Genomic DNA, 24,306 nt, shown 5'->3' on the forward strand with positions numbered 1-24,306 from the left:
GACTCATCAGACAAGGCAACATTTTCTAATCCGATTTTGCTGGGTCTGTGTGAAGCTTGGACCAAGTTTCTTGTTATTTGCATTAAAGGGCAGCTGAACAAGTGTACCCGATAAAGTGGCCAGTGCGTATATATTAAACATAATTGATGTATATTTACTATTTAATGTATATTTAATCTTAAGTATATTACATAGAAATGTAGGAATATCCATGGTTTATATTTACACTAAAATTGTGGATCTGGCAAGAGTGCTAAACTGTATGGTTGACAAGAGTGACAAGTTGTAAAGGAAATGTTGTGCAGAGAGCCCTAATATGGAGATGGTTTGGGCATACTTGTTATGCAAATGACTAATTTGTGCACAAAACCACTCATTTAGAATACTCCCAAATCAGCAACATCAGAATAAGGTTAAAAACAAATTGTTGGGATTGTTTTGTGCGAAGTTCTTGGGTGTACAAATATGTATTAATGTATGCCATTATTAATGAAAAAGACCCAATGTTTCTGAACATTTCAGTTCTACAGTACATTTTTTTCAGCACATACCAAGAATAAAAATTACTGCATAACCATATTTTGTAAACATGACCAATATACACACTAAACTGTGTGTCACAGCACTCAGATTAGATATGAATTAGAGATCCGTCTGAAGGCTGCTGACCTCAGATCAGAACATGAGAGACAAAAGGAGTAGAATAGAAAACATGTTCATAATAAAAAATATCATTGTTTCTCCAAAATCATTGATATATATATATATATATATATATATATATATATATATATATATATATATATATCATATAATACATTATGACATATTCATTTATAGATTAAGGCATCCGTAGTCTACAAATTTTAATCTTTGAATAAATTTCTATCAAAAATCATTGATCACATGATATTAAGCATAAATTACTTACATCCACAATGAAGAAGTCCAGCCAGCACCATGCATTGGTGAAGTATTTGACAAACCCATAGGCCACCCATTTTAGCAACATTTCCAGGATGAAGATGTATGTGAAGACTCTGTCTGCATATTCAAGAATGATCTGAATGGTTTTCCTCTGTTCAATGTATACATCCTCAAATGCCTAAAAAACAAAACAGAAGAGATTTTTATATAAATATAATTTTTATTTTTAAAATATGTATTTAAATAGGACTGACATTAGAACAGTTTTTAATAATCATTTACAAATATATACAATCATTTTATAAAACGATGCATGTTTCTCAAAAATAAACAAAAAAACATATATATATATATAAACTGCTGTTTGATGAATGGATGACGATTTATCATCTGCAACGTACCTAAAAACACTCTTTAGTTTCAGTCCCTGCCATCCCCAAAGTGTGGCACTGCAGTCCCACATACATTAGTTCAGATGCTCACTTTATTGGGAGTTTGGCCACGGTCCCTAACAGTAGCTGTGAGAAAGGCAGCAGCAGCAGTATCTTCTGCATGTGGGCCTTTTTCTACAGCATTTGGCTACGCTCCCTAACAGCAGACATGAGATACTGCAGCCCCAAGATAGACTGCTGAGGTGCAGTGGCCGGTTCATTGCAATATAGTGATAGCCATTAGCTACTTACATAGATCATATAGCACACCGCACGCTATGCAGCCTCAATCACATTACAATCTACCTGGAGCGCATTAGTTCTGCACATATACATTGTGCACGGATGAAAAATCTATACTGTACCTGTGTGTCTTCCAAGAGAATACTTATCATGGTCCTTAATTATTTTAGCTTCTGCAAATCTATATCACTGACTCCTCAAAATGCCATAAGCAGTTTTTGAGGTTAGTCACAGAGTCAAGTTATTTTCATCGCTTTCAATGAACAGGGGACAAAATAAGGGTTTATATTTGTTCAAAATTTTTGTTTTTTTTCCTTTCAACAATAAATTAAATATGTATTAAACTTTAAAAGAAATGTTTAGCTCCAAAGACCAAACTAAAACTATTTCAAATGATACTCTGTTATCAAATGTGATTGTGTTTAAACACAATCCAAAAAATATTTTCAGATGAACACAATCAGAGATAATCATTTTATAGTATTAAATAATATAATGGCTCTTCTCTGCTTTATGGGTTTATGAATGGATGGGTTTCAGTAAAAAAATAGAATATATATATACATATATATATATAAATAATTCAACTGCTATCACTTGCTTCAGTGGTTAAAACTATTGAAAATTAATCTGAAATAAACTGGCATTCATGAGGCATAGTGAGGTTCTGATTAAATTATGAATTAGATTTTCAATAAATGTGCATTTGCTATAAATTACAAGGAAAAAACATTATATACAGTTTAAGTTAGAATTGTTAGCCCCCCTGAATTATTAGGCCCCCTATTTAATTTTTCCCAAATTTCTGTTTAACCGAAATAAATTTTTTTCAACACATTTCTAGACATAATAGTTTTAATAACTCATTTCTAATAACTGATTTATTTTATCTTTGCCATGATGACAGTAAATAATATTTGACTAGATATTTTTCAAGACACTTCAGCTTAAAGTGACATTTAAAGGCTGAACTAGGTTAATTAGGTTAACTAGGAAAGTTAGGGTGATTAGGCAAGTTATTGTAAATCGATGGTTTGTTTTGTAGACTATCGAAAAAACATTAGCTTGAAGGGGCTAATAATACTGTACTTAAAATGTTTTTTTTTTTTTTATTCAAACCTGCTTTTATTCTAGCTGAAATAAAACAAAAAATACTTTTTACAAAAGGAAAAATATTATCAGGCATATTATGAAAACTTTGTTAAACATAATTTGGGAAATATTTAAAAAAGAAAAGAAATTCAAGGGGGATAATAATTCTCAACTGTATACAAAACTGATTTGAACACCAATGTGTACTGTACATCTTCACACTTTTTAGAAATTAGTAACAAATGATATCAGCTGCTGTTTATTTTTCTTTCTTTGAAAGTTATGCATGTGTGTGTCCTCACCAAAGCTCCAGAGCTGAGAAGAATCATAAAAATGATGAGCGTCTCAAACCAGTTGTGCTCAACAATGAGGTAGCAAGTTTTCCTCAGAAACCACCAGTACTTCCCCCAGCCCTCAGTAATAGGCACGTCACAACATTTGTAGCGTGCCACACAAGCTGAAAAACATCAAACACATAAGCTGAATACACATTTACATCATACCCAGACTTAAAATGTACATTTTTAGTAGTTCTAAAAGTAAAACAGATGTACACTGTAAAAATATCTGAAAATTAGCTGTTTTCTGTAATTTGTGATTTATTTTTAATATTTCCCAGTTTATTTATGCTTTCAAATTGCATTGTGGGACTATTAACCTTGAAAAGCTTAAAAAAAGTGACTTTTATTAACATTTTTAATTGTTTAAAGTGATATATTGTCTGGGTTGCTGCTGTGTATTACGTTACAAAAACCTTGTAATAAGCTGTCAGTATATTTTCTGTTGTTTTACAGACTTATTATTTTCTATATAGTATGTATATTATCTTAGACATTATATTATTTCAAACTACTAAAATGTTAATAAAAGTGACTTTGTTAAACTGTAGAGTTGAATTTTCAACATCAAAAGTTAACAGAGCAGAAATCAACATCCCTTCATGCAATTCAAAACCGTAAATAAACAGAAAACACTTGTGAATACACAAAATACAGAAACTGTGGACTTACAGTGTACTTCTACAATAAAACACAGTATATACCAGGACTGTAGCTTGAACTTGATATTGAATTTAATATATACATACACACATACATATTAGGTATATTGAATCTATCCAACTAGATCTTACAAACATGCATTGCTCACCATCAGTCCAGCAGGCCTCTGGGTCTAAGTACTCCTCCACCACCTCTACCACAGCCATCTCCTCCTCATCAGGTTTTATATCGATAGTACTTCCTTCAGAAGAGCTGGTGTCGTCCAGCTAGTGAAAAAAAAACACACAGCAATATACATTTACTTCATTCTCCCACTTATTATCTGCTCGTATCAACACTCTTTCATATGGTGATCTTATCATTTGCAATATACAGGTAGGAATTCTCGTTACAATAAGAAATAGGCTTCCCATGATGATGATCATAATGATAAAACCTACAATCTGAAGCTCGTTTGGTCAGAGCTGTACAGTCCCATTAAAAAAGTCTGTGTAATAAATACTATGTGTATGAGCCTGTTTACAAGCTACTGACATTCTTTTACTCTAAATTGACTTAAAAATATCAATCAGATGTTTGAAATAACGTATTTTGTGACCAGACGTGGTTACAAATCACAGAACAATGAAGAAATCCTACTGTTTTATAGGTAGGGATGGCTGACGTGAAACTGACGTTTCGACACAGTGTCAAGATCCCGAAGCGCAAGTGTTTCGAAACACTGTACCGAAGCATGAACCGAAACACCCAGGTCACGTGACTAAAGTGTTTCAAAACACCTGGTCACGTGACTAAAGTGATTCGAAACACCTGGTCACGTGACTAAAGTTATTCAAAGCATTGATCAGTTCAGAAGCGTTTCGAGACCTGGAGAATCTGCATTTGACTGACAGGGTCACGTATGGCCTAGTGGACCGTCCATGTGCGTGTTGCTACAGGCCTAAAATTACTTTTGGGTTCAATTCCCGACTTGTACAAATACCTGCAAAATCATGATTTTATGCATTTTAATCATGTTACTGTTATGGTGTACTCTAGATAGGATACAGCTGCAGATCCGCAATCAGTTTAGAGCATCATTTTTGTAAATGTAAAACAATAATTAATATTTTTACAGTACTGTGATGTTTGGGTTTAGGGTTGGGGTTGACGTTCATAAAATACAAAAAATGGGAAATTTAATGAATAATATAAATAATTCTTGTTAACTTCTGTCCACAACTGTATATGATCTGTATATGGCTGTATATGACCAAAACAAGTCATATTTATTCACAAAGTGTTTATTCGGATGTCAGACCAATGTTGAAAGAGAACGATGCACGAACAAAGAATCTCAAACTGATATTAAAGCATTTCAAAACAGCTATATCAGCCTGGATTCAAACCAACAATCCCCGCATGGTAGTCAGGAACCCTAACCACTCCACTATATCACTTGATGGTTCATTCTTACAAAGTGGGGTTTAATACCTCAATCTGCTCAAATGTTCTTTGCTGAAGCTGTTCCAGTGCAATACATAAAAAATGACCACTAGGTGTCACCGTAGAGTGGGGTTTCGAAACGTTTCGAAGCTTCGACACATTTGCTCCAACTGTTTCAGTGCTTCATGAAGCCTCGCTTTGCCCACCACTATTTATAGGATTCTTTAGCCTACAGTGATAAAGGATAAACTGTCAATTAGGTCTGCATTATAAATGTATTTGTCACCAAGGAGGCTTAAACAGCACTTAAAAATGAAGTGTTTCTATCTTTGTTGTAACCAGCTACAGCAATGGTGGGATGTCTGTACTTCTGCGATGCATCTGTGGAATTAATACACAAGGGCGCCCTCTAGCTTCCAGTATGAATCAAACAGAATGTATACATTTACATGCTCAAAAAAGCCTATTGTTAGTTAAAATAAAAGCTTTTTTAAATAAATAGGTGTTACGGTCTGTGGGAGTTGTTCGGATTTTTGTGGCTTTCTCCCTCTTTGTCACTCTCTCTCTCCCCGTCTGTTATTCACTCTTGCTTCGCCCTATCACCTTTTGTTCCTCAATTTCTTTTCCGTCTTAGGTAACTACTGATTGGATCCCAAGCCTGTCACTCCTCATTAGGGCGTTTCCTTGTAGATCAATCAGGCTTCGTTCTGTGGACTTTGAATTTGACCATTTGTTAAGTGTGTGTGGGTTTGGGTTGTGTACGCTCACTTCTGTTTTTGTATTATGATTTGTTCCTTATTGTCTCTGAAATAATCTAAATATCTGTAGTGTCAACATGGTTTAAAAGTTTATTATTCCTTTTTGGGGAATAGGTTAACAAGTCTCACGACATACATTTTGCCTATAGTTATATAAATGTTCAGAAACATTAGGTAATAGGTGAGCACCGCTTTTTGTTTATTATTTCAGGGAGTGTATTTATTGGTGCCGAATACGTTGAAGATTTCAGTTTCTTTTTCACATTTTTATTTTCTTTAGTAAGGTTAGAGGGGATCTTGTGTTCTAGTTTTTGTGGCTGTTGGTTTTGTTTAGCTCTTTGCTTTGGCTTTGGTTATATGTCTGTGATTGTTTCTATTTTTTTCCAATGTGCTGTACAAAGCTCATACTGTACATGCTCTTTTGTTGGCTTTATCAATTTCTTATAGAGGAACACACTAATTAAATGTTAAGTTTGTTTGTCCCTATTTATTTCCATCTTCAGTCATAATATAATTTTCTAAACGTATGTTTTCTCTCCCTAGACACCTTATTAAAACGTAACAATAGGACTTTTTGTCTTTCAGTGGTTTTAAATAAATGATCATAAGTGATATCTTTATAGCAATACATACCATTTGTGATAGTTTTATTAATAACCTTTGTAATGAAGTGTGATAAGTCATTAAATTTGTCTTTTTATTTCTATACTGCTTTTTACAATGTAGACGTTCAAAGGCACTTTACATTGAAGAATATGAAAAAAGACATAGGCATATATCCATATCACCAATCTATATCAGTGACTCCAGCTTTCCAAACCAAAGTTTTGATGTTAGCAGCACACAATGAACCGCAAGTAAATAATTCAAGTAAATAACCCAGTAGTAAATGATAACCCAACGTTGACCGACCAGATGTGTCCTAGCGCTAACCTTCACAGTTCTTCTGGGTGTCCAGTTTAATTAACATTCACCCAAGACACAATTAACCTTGACTCAACACTAACTGAATTAACAAGGTTACAAACTATCATCTACATATGCAAATCAGACAGTGATGAATGACTTTTGCTGTATTTTATGCAAATCAGGAGAAGTGTATTGATTTTGTTGCATATTATTGTACAACGCATCTGTATTTACGTCTAAGCAACAACTGAAAAACACAATGCTGGGACAAAAACATACACTAATAATCTAATCTAAACTAATTTAATCTACTAAAACTTAATGTTAGTTGTTATATTATTAATATATTAATAATTCTATTAAATGTATTTATTAAAATTAATTGAATATTAACTGAAAACAATGCAATATCTAAAAGTTATGTCCAACCTAAGTCACCAAGGCCTTAAGAGAAAAAACAAAGTTACATCAATGTATATGATATGCTAATAGGTAAAATGTAAATTAAAATATGGTCTTTTTGATTGCTTTAATGAATGTATAATTATATTATATTACATTATATTATATTATATTATATTATATTATATTATATTATATTATATTATATTATATTATATTATATTATATTATATTAGTTAACTAATCATATAAACATTTTAACTACAGAAGTGTTAAGGAACACTGGAAGGACTAGACAGTTCAGAATAATGACTTATAACAATCACAAAATCTGTAGTTTATCATATTAAATAATGATGGTGTCTACATATTTTATTATAAAATTGTTTTCATGAGGAAACAACTTCTAAACTATCTAAATACAATTCCTTTTCATAAGACTGCATATACAAATCCATAAACCCATACAAACATAAGAAAAAAAGGCCTCTGTCAACCGGAAGAGTATGACCCTGATCAGAGCAGGCCAGGATGACACAGCACTTTTATAAAAGCCAAATCGTTAATACACACACACACACTCTCACACACACTGGCAGTCGAAAGCATCAGAAGCATCAAAGAGCCCTCACACACCAGCACTGCAGTTTTCCCTGAGCCAGCCTGGCCAATCAGAAGCAAAGTCCCGCCTAGCAATTCTCTGATTGGCTAACAGAAATGATCTGCCATGATGCCACTGGCTGGATGTTCAGCACATGTAGTTCAGCAGTACTGGATCTGTTACGTCTAAACTGGGTCAAGGTGACCCGGTGTTTGCACAGAGAGCAGGACAATGACAGGAGAGTCCGTTTAATATCAATCACCAATAACTCACTTTCTCACTGCGCATGCACTGTTACTCGGTCAATCCTTGACTCTTTCAATTTACTTTGAGAGCCAAAGGTAAATTCTCTATTTGAGCTACGTGATGACAAATCACTGCTAACATTCTTTGTTTGGTTCAGTGACAGTATGCTAATTAGTACATAAAACTAGCAATGCTCTTTGTTTTTGAGGGAATTACCAGAGGTTTATGAAAGCAATCATATTGAAGTGTACACACATATATATGCACGTGTGCAAGTGCACACATACAAAGAGAAAACATTACATCATCTGGTGGACTGCATCTATTCTCTGGCTGAGTGGCTCAGCACTCAGCAGAAGCAGCAAGGCAATAAATCACAGGAATAGCACAACTCAACATTCTTATACTGCCTGCGAAGCCTTAATCTACCCATACTGCTGTAATCGACTACTGAGACAGACTTCATCTAGTCTACGCTCTACAAATAAACACATCGTCTCATCATATTACTCCATTTAATTACAGTTTCTCCTTTGATTCATTAAAACATGCATAATGCATTTAGCCACCAATGTATCATATAGAAAATGACCATACAAGTTAATACAGTCCTGATCATTTTGCCTCCTTTTTTTAAACAATTAAGGCATTTTTTATGATAAAGCCTCAGGAAATGTATGAAGAGATGCAATGGAAAGTTACACAATCATTTGAAATGTGCCAGGAAAGAGAAAGCCAGTCTCTGCCAGCCTACACAAACCAACTCTTTCTGAAATAAAATGAGGCAAAAAAGCAACATGGACTCAAAATGATGATCCCTGTGAATTTTGTTCAGTAAGCAGTAGTAAGCCATTTTCAATTCCTCAAAGAATACTGTAAGGGCTGTACACAATTTTCCACAGCTTTGCTTCAGCCTTATAGGGTATGCTGTATATAAGGCTTATGGTCATATGCAGCCATATGATGATAATCTTAAATGTATATTTCTATTTATTCATTATCATTAGTTACTAATATAATATTGTATTCTGTTCTATTTACACCACATTTAAAGGTGCAGTAAGTTTGACACCCAGTGGTTGAACTAGGTATTGCACTCCTGGTTCAAAACACATGTAAGCGCAGTTTGCCAGATTGACCACACCAAAAGGAGTGTGCCTGTCAGTCGTGTTCTAAATAAAAGCAACAGCACCCGATAGAAGGAATATGTTCCATATTAAAATGAGTTTTTATCTGAAATTTATATTTTAGAAACGGCCTCTATTTCTTGCAGCTGAACAACAGAAAACTGACAATGATCACCTCAGGTAAACCTCATGTGCTTTATTTAGTGTTAAATGCTAATATTGTGAGTTTGAATGCCATTTTACATGATATTTATTGCCATATACTGAAAACAGCAGCAGATAGTTCACCTCAGATATTGAAAATATAATGAACCGTTTGAAATTGAACTTTAGAACTGTGACTCCAACTGTGACTTTTTGAACTGTGCAAACCAACACATATCAGTGATTCAGCATCTACATTTAAAGAAGTTTAATATATATTAAATAAATTATAAACCTTACCATTTAGTAGAGCAGTAAGTGCACATATTCTGTGTTTCTGAATGGCTGTATTTAAATTTCTGTCGTGTTTCGTCTGGTGCAAACAGCCAAACTGCTTATCCCTGCTAATCTGCTCACCTGTTTATATTCGTATTATTTACATTCTTTGCTCTCATTTCGAAGTCTGCTGCTGTCCACCGGAGGTTGCATTTTTAGTCGCGGGCGCATGCTTTAAGAGCCTTCCTGACTGAATGAATTAAATACGCAGTTGCGTTACGCAAGATAATCCTGGCAGAAATATAATTGGCTAAACTGGTAGTGGGCGGGTTAAAAGAACCAAAACGAACAGACGTTTGGACACAGGACATTTTCAAAGCAGAATAACTGACTTCAGCATTGTTTTTCAGGTAAACAAGAAGGTTTATTAACAGGTTTCTAAAATATCTGCAAACATATTATGGTATTTGTATGCTTTAGAAGAGTCAAACACTTACATACAGCACCTTTAAGTAAGTCACATGGGGCAATTTTTTTATTAAAATTGTCATTCAAACAAGTAGAATTATACTCTATATACTATATTTATTTAATTATTAAATATATATTTTAGTATTAAAGTAAATATTTAATTTAAATATGTAAAAACCATTCCAAGTAAAATAAATAAATAAATGGCATTATCAAACCTCAAAGTGTTCAAATTTGCCATTGCCACAAACATCTATCATCCATTATTCACTTCCAGCACATTCTGCAAATGTGAATGGTGCTTTTGAGCAGATTTTCTCTGTTTAAGTCAGATTTGCAATTAAAGTAAATATGCCAAGCAGTATTCAAAATTTGGTTCCACTTTATATTAGGTGGCCTTTACTAATATGTACTTACAATAAAATAAACCATTTGTTACAATGTACATATTGTGTAAATACATGATTAATTAAATGCATGCATGGCATTTTTATAATTAAATATATAATTACACTGTTGAGCATCCCTTACACCTTAACCCAGCCTAAAACCTACCCATACCACCAAACCTATCCCTAACCAAACCCTTATCCCACCTCAAGACCAGAAGATGTATTCTGTTAGAATACATTATGAACCCAGTAAGTATATTATATTTATTTTTCATGCAAGTACATAGTAGTTAAGGCCACTTCATCAAATGTCAGCATTTTCCCATTCAAGTACATATTAAACTGAGTTGTTGCAAACAAAGCCAACTTTATCGAAGGAACTTTAATAATACTCACATCTTTGCTATTTTCCACATCCGATTCACTGCTGAAGTCCTCTGTGTTCAAATTCTCAAAGTCAGACTCTCCAACAGCGATGGGAACCCGTACGGTGAGGTTGGGGTTGTGGATGAAGGACATGGGCTCCTCATCAATCATGTACTTTCCCACGCTGCTCCCAATGCCGCTTGTGGTACCATTCCCATTCTTGGGGTAGTTCAGATCGCCACATTTGATTTCCACGCCAGTGTGATTGCCCATTAAGTTCAGTTTTTTGTCATACATGTCATCGAGCGGTTTGTCTTCGTCTTCCAGAGGTTTCTTTTTCAGGATGTGGGCCACCAGCAGCCGTACATGAACTTTGAACCAAGCGATGCCTTTCTTTATGCGGATGACGGAGATCTGCAGGTTGTTCATCTCACCGTCATCATCTGTGGCTGCCAGATTATCAGCACTGAAGGAGCTCAGCAGCAAGGCTAAGAACAGGTTCAGCACCTGGTCAAGAGAAACAGCAGCGCTTCAGTTTTTCACATTTATTGGCTGTGCCACATGTTTATTTCTGTTTAATATGTCTGCTTTCATTTTGATGATTTCAAAATAAGTGACCATTATAAGTGGAAAACATCTGCAGAGAAATTAAGTACATTTAATTTTTAAAAAGCAAAATAGATGTACTTTCTTTAATGGCAAAAGTTTATCATGATGAAAAAATTTGGGACAGGCTACACTATAAAAAATTCTAGAAAAACTAAAACTAAACAACAACAAAAAAAATTCCCACAATATTTTCCGGTTCATTTTGTTTATCAATTAATAATTATTGTTATGTCTTTATTTTTATACTTTAACCAGAATATTTATTTTTGCAAATATATTTAATTAAATAGCAGCTAAGCAATATTGCAATCAGTGATGGAAATATTGGCGCTATAAATAAACAGCATTACTAACGATGATACTTTTTTCAGTAACAAGTAATCACATGAAACAAAGTAATCTCCCCCATGACAACACCGTTGCTGAAAATAAAATGTGCATTACTATAACTGAGCTCACTAACGCAATTTTAATGTGAGCAGGATCTCAGCCATATGACCTCACTTTCTCTGGTGTGGGTGTGTCTGTTTGGGGCTGGGGCGGGACACATAACCAACCAGTGATGATGATTGGTGTGTCTGTGAACGTGGTGTATCTGAGAGCGTGATGATTGGCTTAGATAGAGTACATTTTCTTTGTTTGCCAACAGGAGGCAAAGTAGTGTGGGCATTCACACACAAACACACGCATAGCTAGTCACACACACCAGTGACCAGGAGTCAAAACGATGGCAAATCCAACAAGTTCAAAGGTGCACTACCTTCCCTCGTTGAGGTGAAAGGCAAGAATGTTAATGTTAATATTTATATTGATATATTGAATTTGATGGATGTTTCTTACATTGTCCCACAACAACATTAAAATAGTGTAGATTAGTGTACAGTTTTATATTTATTTTAGTATTTATTTTATAGTATTTATTTATAGTTATTTTATAGTTTTATATAGTTTATTTTATAAATTTATTTTATTGTTACTTTCCCTGGTAATTAGTTACTTATAAACAGTTGAAGTCAGAATTATTATCCCCCTTTGAATTTTTTTTCTTTTTTAAATATTTCCAAAATGATGTTTAACAGAGCAAGTAAATTTTCACAGTATGTCAGATCATATTTTTTCTTCTGGAGAAAGTCTGATTTGTTTTATTTTGGCTAGAATAAAAGCAGTTTTGAATTTTTAAAAAAACAAATCAAAATTATTAGCCCCTTTAAGCTATAAATTTTTTTCGATAGTCTACAGAACAAACCATCGTTATATAATAACTTACCTAATTAACCTAGCCTGCCTAGTTAACCATATTAACCTAGTTAAGCCTTTAAATTTAATTTTAAGCTGTATAGAAGTGTCTTTAAAAATATCTAGTCAAATATTATTTACTGTCATCATGGCAAAGATAAAAGAAATCAGTTATTAGAAATGAGTTATTAAAACTATTATATTTAGAAATATGTTGAAAAAATCTGCTCTCCGTTAAACAGAAATTGGGAAAAAAATAAACAGGGGGGCTAATAATTCAGGGGGGTTAATAATTCTGATCGCAACTGTATATATGTAACTCAGTTACTATTTGTGAGAAGTAACTAGTAATTACTAATACTAATAATAATACTAATAATAACTAGATAGTATATAGTAATAAATAGTAATACTAATAATAACTAATTACTCTTTTAAGGTAACGTGCCTAACACTGATTGTAATATCGTCAACATATATAATCCAGCCCTAACCCACAAGCTTCCTTTTGAACCACAAAATTACCTAAAAGATACCAGGGAACATTTCTTAAAAACGAGACAGGAAACAGTAGTAAAAAAATCTTCAGACAAACTTTATAACTCACCACCAAGTTTCCGATGACCATCACCATCATGAACACAATGAGACACATTGATTGTCCAGCCACCTCCATGCAGTCCCACATGGTCTCAATCCACTCTCCACACAGCACCCGGAACACAATTAGGAAGGAGTGGAAGAAGTCGTTCATGTGCCAGCGGGGCAACTCACAGCTCTCGGCGATCTTACACACACAGTCCTTATAGCTCTTCCCGAACAGCTGCATTCCCACAACAGCAAAGATGAAGACGATGATGGCCAGCACCAGGGTCAGGTTTCCCAAAGCTCCCACTGAGTTACCAATGATCTTGATCAGCATGTTCAGAGTAGGCCATGATTTAGCCAGCTTAAACACCCTCAGCTGTAATTCACAAATACATTCAGAATTAGAAAATATCTGCACGCAACCAAAATCTGAGCCAAAACCAAAACTGATGTTGAAAATTCTGGATGCACATTGCTGAAATCCAAAACCACTTTGTAATAATTATTTATTATTTTATTACATAATATAAACTTATTTTGTAAGATAATTGTTTGCTATTTTATTAAATATTATAGTCAAGGCAGGGAATCAAGATTAAAAAGGCTGAGGGCTCTATTTTGAAGATCCAGACGCAAAGTGCAAAGCGTAGGGCGCAAACGCATTAAGAGCGTGTCAGAATTCACTTTTGCTATTTTAAGGATGGAAAAATCCACTTTGCGCAGTAGGGCATGGTCTTCCAGGGTTGAGCTTATTCTCTTAATAAGTTATAGGTGTGTTTTGAGAAAAAAAATAATCAGAGTCTTGTAAGAGGCTAAATTATTATATGCGTTTGTTTACATGACAAAACATGTATTTTTGACTCAAGAAGGTCCATACTGACTCCAAAGGCAGATACTGATAAGATCAGGGCCTGGTGTGTGGACTTTGGGAGTTTTACGATGTGGTCACATGTTGATTGGTCAGTTTGAATGTCACAGCATTTGGGCTTTAATCACATGATCAAGAAAGATACAAAATAGGTGGTAAAACGCTGCTCTGGCTCTTTTCTTTTCCTGGCCTGTCTTTTCCTGATCTGCTTTCCTCCTCTGCTCCTCTCCTCCTTTGGAGTCTATCTTCGCTGACTCTACTGCAATCAGGCTAACTTCTGGGCCTGCGCTCTTTGTCTCTCTCCCTCCCTCCCCCTGTGTCTCTCCTGCTACCTCTTGTAACTTTAATTTTACATTTAAGCTGAGTACAATTTATATCATATGTTTTATCATTTCATATTTGATCATTTTATACAGTTATTTTGTAACTAATTCAGTTGTAACCATAGAGAATTATTGTCATTAAATCATCTAATTTTCAAGTATTTGTGAATTACTTTTGATTTAACATTAACACTTAACTGTTCCATATTGCAATACAATACAATCACATATTATCAACGCTCTCCCACATTTATAGCTATTAATACTGCCCATTCGGCAGAACTACAATCCTACAGTCTCATCTCCCATTCCCTTTAAGAGCCAGTTGCGCCGCGCCATAGCGCATTTGCTATTTACATGGCGGATTTTGTAAGTGGAAAAACTTCACTAGAGAGAAAACAGTTAAACAGAGCATCTACAGCGCGAGAATGAGAGATGAGCCTCCTCATTATTTACTTTCACTTTCACTCTCGTGGATAGGGAAATGTGTTGTACGCACAGACATCTATTAGCCTATACATAATTAATTTCGTTTGTTAAGCGCAAAGATTTGTTTCAAAACTATTTCTAAATTCTGTTCTAATTTCCAGCAAACTAATAAATGAACAGTAATAACGAAGTGTGTTCAAAAAACGGAGTTATATATACATGCTGTGCCCCATATGGTCTAAAACCTGACAGGTGGACAAATCTGAGCTTGTTTTTAAATAAAACAAATATAAATATGCATATAATAAATAATACTGCTAATAATAATAACATTATACAAAAGCTAATTGTTATGAATAAATTGAAAAAGCCCCCCGAGATGAAGAAGGCGTGAAAGTATGGTTTTATATTTATGTAGGCTAGAAAATAATCATATTTGTAATATTTTAATCCTTTAATTCTTTTTCATTTGTAAAGATATTTGCGCATTGCAAATTGCTGTACATCCTGTGTGTATTAAGCAATGTGTAAGCGAGGCGCACAACTAACGCTCTCTGTGCTGGACAATAGACCAGCTTTGATCTAATCTATTGAAGCGTCTATTTAAGTTCCTCAAAATAGCAATGCGCCAGCAATGCGCATCAACACGCCTCCTTTTTTAGACCAGAACGCCTATGGGCGCACAAATGAGCGCAACTGCATTTGCTATTTAAACAGCGTGGCGCAAAACGTCAAAACGACTCTTGCGCTGAGCTGAAACTAGCAAACAACAATTGCATTGCACCTTGCGCCGCATTGCACCGGGTGTATGATAGGGCCCTGAATGTATTTTCATAAATATATGTATTATTCAAGCCAAATAAATTATTTCTTTAAAATATATGAAAAATAATAGAAATAAAATATAGGATGATGGCTGAAAGACATGGTTACAAACATGACAATGGAAAAGATAACTTTTATATTAAAAGATAAATACATGGTCTTTGAGGGAGTTTGGGGGCCTTTCAAATTGCTCCTAAAATGTTTTTTTTACTTCTGTATTATCTGAGTGTAAAGTCAAATGTAATAAATATATTTAAAAATAATAATAATATAAACTCATTTTGTAATGTAACTCAAGGGGCCCTATCATACACGCGGTGCAGTAAGGTGCAAGATGTGTTTGCACGATTTGTTGCTACAGTATTTTCAGACCAGCGCAACAATTATTTTCACGTTTTGCGCCACTTTGTTTAAATAGCAAATCTATTTGCGCCACTTTGTAGGCTCATGGGTGTTCTGGTCTAAAAAGGAGGTGTGTTAAGGCACATTTTTGGCACATTGTTATTTTGAGAAATTGAAATAGGCTGCGCCATTGACCAACTGAAAGTTGATCTAAAGTCCAGCGCAGAGCACGTTAGTTATGCGCCAATGCAGGTCCAAACACTTACACATTGCTTAATACACAAATTTCTTTACATATGAAAAAAATTAAAGGATTAAAATGTTACAAAAATCAGTATTTTCTACATATATATATATATATATATATATATATATATATATATATATATATATATATATATATATATATATATATATAAACCACTGCCTCCATGCCTTCTTCGTCTTGTTTTTTTTTTCAGTTTATTCATGACAATTTGTCTTATTAGCTGTATTATTTATTATATGCATATTAATATTTGTTTTAATAAAAACAACTCTAGATTTGTCCACCTTTCGGGTTTTGGAGACGTATGCATCACCATATGGGGCATAGGACATGAGTTTGGATGTAACTCAGTTTTTTGACCACTTCATTATTATTGTTCACTTATTTTTTGCTGGAAATTAGAACAAAATTTTTAAATAGTTTTGAAAAAATTTTTTACCTTAACAAACTAAATTAAATATATAGGCTAATGGATGTCTTCAGTACAGTGCGTACAACACCATTTCCTTATCCACAAAAGTAAAGGAGTAAAATAAAAAGTAAAAGTTAAGTGAAGTGAAAGCAAAGAGGTCGAATGGAGGAGGCTCGTTCATTATTTTCCCGCTGCAGATGGTCTGTTTAACTGTTATCATGTCGTGCCATGTAAATAGCAAATGTGACACGACGCAACGCAACTGTCTTTGAAGGGAATGGGAGATGAGACTCTGATAGGTTTAATGCAAATTAGCTCAAAACACACTCATAACTCATTAAGTGAATTAGCACAACCATGTTAGACCATGCTGATCGTTAAAATAGAACCCAGTAAATTAATAATGAGTTCATTAAAAAAACAAAAAATTGAATGAACAGTGAGGCTTCATTTTACCAGTGTGGCCATGACAGAACAGTAACGCTATGCAAGCAGCAGGAACAAGTATACTAGATAGAAATGTCCTGTAGCTGTGTTGTGATGTGAGCATGTGTGGTTCATACATAGATAAATATATGGGTACATTAGTGAATTATTCACAGAGAATATTGAGCAGAATGTTGAGCTATTTGAACCACATTTCTGTTGTTGTTTTTTTGCAATATATTTCAAACTGACTTCATTTAATCGCAAAGCAGAGTTTTTTTAATATCATATCATGCTGATGTGGTCCTTAAAGCTGTACCAGTACTCTAATGTATTAAATCTAGTTGTGCTATTTATTACTCTAATGATCTTTTTTGAGGGTTCTATTATATATAAGGTGTATTTTGTGTCACGTTCAATGTGAATGTCACATGTCATGTTACATTTTTGTATACTTGCTGAATAAAATAATGAATATCTTCAAAGATATATTTTAAATGATGAAGTACAAATAACTATTGCTTGTAAATCTTATAAAAAGTTTTTCCTATAACACAAAAAACAAGTGCGTGCTATGGTAACGCACCAATCTGAAGGATCTGAGCACAGACAGGCCCTCTACATCCGCCAGCCCCAGCTCCACTAAACTCAGGCTCACAATGAAGCCATCAAAGATATTCCAGCCCTCCTGGAAGTAATAGTATGGATCCATGGCTACTAGCTTTGCAAACATCTCAGCTGTGAAGATACCTGTGAACACCTGAGATAGAAAGAAGAGAAAGAAGACAAAAAAGTTTAGGGAATTGTTAATGCAACATGGTTTTATCATGTTTTCAGTTATCCTATTACAACTGCTCGGCTGAGAGGAGGTGGTGTTTTGTGACACGATTGCGCACAACCACAAGAGTGTTTATACACTGAGTGTAACCCCATCAAATGCATTTGACTACTTCTGGAAGTGACAAAAAGAGAAGAAGCGCAAATTGTTTCACACACCTGTATTTACATGAAGTATTGTCCATATCTGAACTTCTGAACTCATCGTACTATGCAATCAGGCTTTTGAATCCCTTATTTGTTTTGGTTATAATATAAGACCCTTGACCACAAAACCTGTCTTACTGTATGTTGAATACATTTTTGCCAGTATCCAACAGTACAATGTATGAGTCAAAATTATACATTTTAAAAATGCCAACAATCCTTTAAATATTAAGTAATGATCATGTTACCTAAAGATTATTAGTAAATTTCCTACTGTAACTATATCAAAACTCAGTGCTTGATTAGTAATGTGCATTGCTAAGCACTTTATTTATATGAATATTTAGATTTGTTTTAACCCTCAAATTGCAGATTTTCAAATAGGTTTGGTAACACTTTATAATAACTACACACTATAAATCATTTAATAAGCATTAGCAAAGAGTTAATTTATCATTTGTTAAGCGTTAACTCTACATTATTAAGTAGATAATTCAACCCAGGCTCATTCTGAAAACGTACTGCTATATACATTTCTGGAGAGCGCCAAATACTTCCCAGGAGCAATGTTTTTTTGCAGTTTTTGTTTTTTGCGACTCAACCAGAGGCCGCTGTTGACTGACTGTTTGACTGACTGAATGACTGATCGACTGACCACCCTCCTCCTTCCCTAAACTCAACCAATAGTATTTTCAAAAGCCGAGATTGACCCGCACCACCCACTTCTCTAAATCCAACTGACAATTTTTAAAAGCAATCCAGAAAAAGAAAAGCCCTTGCCTGATGTTTACCACATTTCCAGATTTTACCACATTCTCACCCTGTTATTTACCTTTTTTTTTTTTTTTGACTTCTGTTTTTGTCTTACCCGCTTTCTGGAACCGTTCTTCACCGGACTTCAACCATGTCGTCGTGGTCAGCTCCTCTCTGCATCTCAAGTCTATCAATGTACATGGCAAGCTAACTATACAAACTGGTAACAGCGGTAAAGCCATCCACACGGAGGTAAGGAATGGCGTCATACAGCCCTCTGGCGTTCGTTTTTAAAAATGAAATGCAGCCGTACAGACTTCTGGCTACATAATTTGCAATCTCCAGAAACGTATATAGGGCTACGTTTTCAGAATGAGCCTATGTTGAGATAATTAGTATATAGTACATTAGTAGGAAGTTTATAAATACAGCTACAAATGCTGCGTTCTTGACAAAATATTACACTATAAATGTGCTTAATAATAGTACTTTCATCTTTTGCTACTGTTTAATTTTTCATTACTATATGAAGTTGTGCATTATTTACAAACCATTTGCATTTAAGAGTAGTCTACCATTTATAGTGTGTAGTTATTATAAAGTGTTACCATAGTTTTATCTCAGCTAAATATTATTTGAGTCAAATACCCCATGCATCAATTTCAGCTTTCAGGTGATATAAATCTCAATATCAAAAATATGAACACAACTTGTTTTGTGGTCCATCGTCACACACAGTATTTGTTTCAGTTTGGTAGTAGTAGTAGTAGTAGTAGTTTCAGCAAAACTGCAGAATAGATAGTCTTTTAAAAGTAGCTGGATTTCACTGAATTGCACCATTTAACCAACTTTCCAACACAATTTTTCAATAAAACACTGCATGCTAGACTGTGAAATAGGCCAGTTTGCTTAATTTTTAAAAAATGTTTCTACCACTAATCACATCACAGTATTAATCCACAGAGATGCCTGATATGTTAATGTTTTGCTTCCTGTACAAGTACCTATCCATATATCTTTCAATTCTTTAGTACTGTGAGCATGTATACTGCGAAAGCGCTGAATCCAATATGAGGAGGAGTGGAAAGGTAATGGAGGATACTTGAGAAGGCCTGGTGGTGGAAGATTGGTTTAATGCAGACTGCATTTTCACTGTAGGCATATCAGATACAGAGGAGAAAACATCAGCGCTGCCAGCGACATAACTTCAAATGGAAATGTGGGACAGGGTCCAGTGTTACTGCTCATTACAGAAATGGGGAGATGCTTAAGACTGAAAAAGGAAACCACTAAATTTAGGGCTGCCAATTGATTTAAAAATGCAATCAGATTAATTACATGATTTTTCAATCAATTAAATGCATTTATAAAGCTTTGCTGAGTAAGTCTTTAAATTAAAGATTGAAACCGAATTTTTGGGGGCAAATGAAAAGTGCAGAAATGTTGTTTTGTTTAAAAAATACGTTTTTTTATTGTATACCATTCATTCATTCATTTTCCTTTGGGTTAGTGTCTATTTCAGAGGTCGCCGAAGCGGAATAAACAGCCAACTATTCCAGCATATCTTTTACGCAGCGGATGCCCTTCCAACCACAACCCAGTACTGGGAAACATCCATGAGGCGACAGTGCTAACCACTGAGCCACCGTGCCACCAAATTTTATACCATTAATACAAAAACAGTAACAGAACAGTAAAACATTAAATAAACTGTATATGTAAGATATGGTGCTCTAGCAGTTAATTAAAACTGTTTCCTGCAGAAGAACACTGTAGCTGGAGCTACTTTTTTCTGCTTATGGATGGTCACGTATAGGTACTGGGCTTCTTCACTGCAGGGATCGATCTACAGATCTAAAATAGTTCCAGTGTAAACACTTAATATAGCCTCATTGTAGCAATTCAGGATAAGACAAAAACACAGCTTGTAAGATGGATTCATGAAGTACTCACATGTATTAACTGGATTTTGTTAATTTTTAAGAAAAAAAAAGGGCAGCACGGTGGCTCAGTGGTTACCACTGTCGCCTCATAGCAAGGAGGTTGCTGGTTCGAGCCCTGGCTGGGTTTGTTGGTGCTTTTTGTGTAGAGTTAGCATGTTCTTCCAGTGTTCGCGTGAGTGTGCTCCGGTTTCCTCCACAGTCCAAAGACATGCACTATAGGTGAATGGACTAAACTAAATTGGCCATAGTGTATGAGTGTGAACGCAAGAGTGCTCCCATCCGCTAAGTAAAACATATGCTGGAACAGTTGGTGGTTCATTCCGCTGTGGTGATCTCTGATAAATAAAGGGACTAAGCTGAATGAAAATGAATGATGAATGAAGAAAAAGTGCAGCTTTTGTTTTAATGGTTAGATACAGGTGATTCATTCTGCTGTGGCGACCCCTGATAAATCAGGGAATAAGCCAAAGTAATGTGAGTCAGCTAGTGGTTAAATACATGTAATAATGGATCATTTATTGCTATTAATATATTAAGTGTATCAAATATGTCATATGAACAGAAGAATATTGTTACACTTTGTTTATTTACATTTTTAATGCTCTTCTTTTTATTATTATATTTTGGAAAGTGTTATTTCATTATTATAGTGTGGAAAGTTCCAAAACCTTTATCAAGTTACACAGGGTTAGATACATGTAATTTCGCATAATTTATTGCAATCGCTATATTGAAATGTGTCAGTACAGTTCAACAGTGTTACTTTTTTTTTACATTTTGTTTTAGGATATTTCCAATGTGTTACTTTTTTTTTATCTATATTTAATTCTTTTGTTTGTTTATTTAATTATTTTATTTTTATTTTTTCAAAACCTTTATTGTGTTTTACAGTTCCATATTTTAAAACATGCTTGAGACATGGAATATTTTAGTTTTGTTTAGTTTAGAACGTTTTAAAGTAGTCTATCTAGTATACGATTGAGAAACAGCACACTGTAGTGCTTAAAATGTTTTAGTGATCATTTTTTTCCTTATTTATACCCACTTGACTGATTACATTTTACCGTGGTCACTTTAGAAATATTACTGCATCCAACTAAACAGATATCATTAAAAAATTAGCAAGACTGTGATCTCTGAAATGACAAATTACTACGATAAATCACAATGCCACAAAGTTTTGCATTCACATGACTATAATAATGTTCCGGATCATTTTCCACATTGTCTGAAAAAAGGATAGACAAATTCTCACCAGATTTCCAACAGAAAGCACCTCCTCGAAGCGCGGAGTCATGGGATAATGCTCCATGGCCATGAAGACTGTGTTCAGCACAATACAGATAGTGATAGCCAGATCTACAAATGGATCCATCACTATGAGGTTCACAATCTCCTTTATCTTTATCCAGATTGGACAACACTCCCATATCAAGAATGTGTTGGCAAATTTATACCAGCAGGGCGGACATTTTCTCTGAGACTCCTCTAACTCTGTGAAGGTAAAAAGACAAAGAGAAAAAGACAAAAATGATTGAGAATTTTTTAATATGAAAGTACACTGTAAAATGAATGCAGGGTTCCACACAGTTTATTCATGTTGTCCCAACACAAATCGATTAAGATTAACAAATTTAGGTGGACTGAATGTAAAACAATTAAGTTGCCATAAAAAAAAATCTAAAGTACTGTGTTATTTCAGCTCATTCTAAATAAGTGGTTTGATCAAGCATCAAAATACTTTTTTGGATGTATATGATTAGAGAAATAGACAGACGGATGGATGGATGGATGGATGGATGGATGGATGGAAGGATGGATGGATAAGATTAGATCATACCTTCCACAAGTGTGTTAGTGACAACAGTCATTGCACTGTTTGCTCGCTCCTTCCGGCTAAAGGACGTATTGAGCTGATCCACGGACACCATAAGAGAACCTGAGTGTTTCCTCTTCCCCTCTACCTCTGTTGTCTGTAAACAGGAGAGACATGAGGTCAATCAGAGATGGGATATTTTCAAAAAATATTTTAACCCATGCCAACACGCATGCACATGCTGACAGAAACACAAGCTCCAACCGTAACCTGCAACTCACACTCAAGCTTTATTGTTGTGTTCAGTCACTACTGAATTATCTGATGCATTCCTGAGGAGGATTCTTTCCCTAAACCATGTTGTAGTTTAATTCAACCAAACAAACGGCTTTTAAAGATTAGAATTACATTTTTGCAAGATAACGCCATGTGAACCCACAGCCCTGTAGCGATCTAAAGAAAAATGTTTAACTAAAGTAAATGCAAACTTTCATCTTTAACTTTATCTTTGCTATGCTTTTAAATCACTGTTTAAGTCATTATTTAAGTTAACTTAAGACTTTGAGTAGAAGCACCATGTTTAATATTTGACATATAAATATAAACTTTTTATTCACCTCCTCATAAACATTGTGAGGTAGTCAAAAAAAATGAGGTAGTCTTATTAAAGTGCAATTTATAGACCTGGAAAAGTCCTGTAACCAATAAAATATTTGAACACCATGGCTGTTTTGAAACTTTTCACAAGCAGACATGTTTTCTAGTTATACCAAGCTCTGAAGTATTTTATAAGGAAATTAAGAGTAAAAATAATTGTCTTTTATCCAGCAATTCACAAACTGAAAAAGTCATAGTGCCACTCAATGGCGTCAAAGTACTGTGAACCATTGCCTTGGAGGAAAATTTTGTATGAAAAATGTAAAAAAATTAAATAAAAAAATAAAAAGTCACTGTTTTTGTTTGTTCATTTATTTATTACTTTTTCTTTATAGAGTTTGACGAAAACATTATTTGTTTAACTCTACGATATCTGGGAATGTAAATAAGAAAGACCATTTATATTTAGTTTTATATTTCGAAAATTAGAAAAAAAAAATTAAAAAATTAAACTGAAATTTAAATTAGATAAAATTTATAAATGTTATATTAAAAAAATATATTATATTGAAATCAAAAGTATGTTTTATATTTAGGGCTTTTACGGTAGGTCTCCCCAATATTAAAATTCATTTACTGACCCTTGACTTTTTTTTCACAAAAAGATATTTGGAAAAAGGTTGTGAACCTGTAGCCATTGACTTTGTTTGCCTACTATGAATGTTAATGGTTACAGGTTTTCAGCTTTCTTCAAAATATCTTCTTTTGTGTTCAACAGAATTCAATAAGCAATTCAAGGGTCAGTCGAGGATCACAGAATTTTCCTTTTGGAGTGAATTATCCCTTTAATTCAGTTACAAGACAACATATTCATCACTGCAGGGCGATTAAAATGTTCTTGTCTTTCAGACAAGATGATCTTGCAATAAGAAAAATCACACACACTACTTAAGGCCCAGTTTTCACTGGCATTAGAATATCAGTTCAGTTGTATAAGTGTTGGTCAAGACACTGTTTAAATTCTTCTATCATTAATGTTCACTGTTCTTTAAAGTTTAGGTAATTTCATCAAGATT

At 34.2% G+C, this 24,306-nt stretch overlaps 1 protein-coding gene across 1 annotated transcript in view; it reads right to left on the reverse strand.

The window, feature by feature from the left end:
• Positions 1 to 24,306, reverse strand: part of scn8ab (sodium channel, voltage gated, type VIII, alpha subunit b) — a 101,456-nt gene that overhangs the window by 14,256 nt on the left and 62,894 nt on the right. Inside the window, exons 13-20 of the mRNA XM_056460204.1 lie at positions 22,658 to 22,790; positions 22,073 to 22,311; positions 17,724 to 17,897; positions 13,264 to 13,620; positions 10,842 to 11,318; positions 3,843 to 3,960; positions 2,996 to 3,150; positions 932 to 1,105 (exon numbers count right to left, since the gene is read on the reverse strand). Of these exons, the coding sequence (XP_056316179.1) occupies positions 932 to 1,105; positions 2,996 to 3,150; positions 3,843 to 3,960; positions 10,842 to 11,318; positions 13,264 to 13,620; positions 17,724 to 17,897; positions 22,073 to 22,311; positions 22,658 to 22,790 (1,827 nt within the window). The remainder of the gene's footprint in view (positions 1 to 931; positions 1,106 to 2,995; positions 3,151 to 3,842; positions 3,961 to 10,841; positions 11,319 to 13,263; positions 13,621 to 17,723; positions 17,898 to 22,072; positions 22,312 to 22,657; positions 22,791 to 24,306) is intronic.

Source organism: Danio aesculapii, chromosome 6 (assembly GCF_903798145.1).
Source record: "Danio aesculapii chromosome 6, fDanAes4.1, whole genome shotgun sequence".
Classification (NCBI taxonomy): domain Eukaryota; kingdom Metazoa; phylum Chordata; class Actinopteri; order Cypriniformes; family Danionidae; genus Danio; species Danio aesculapii.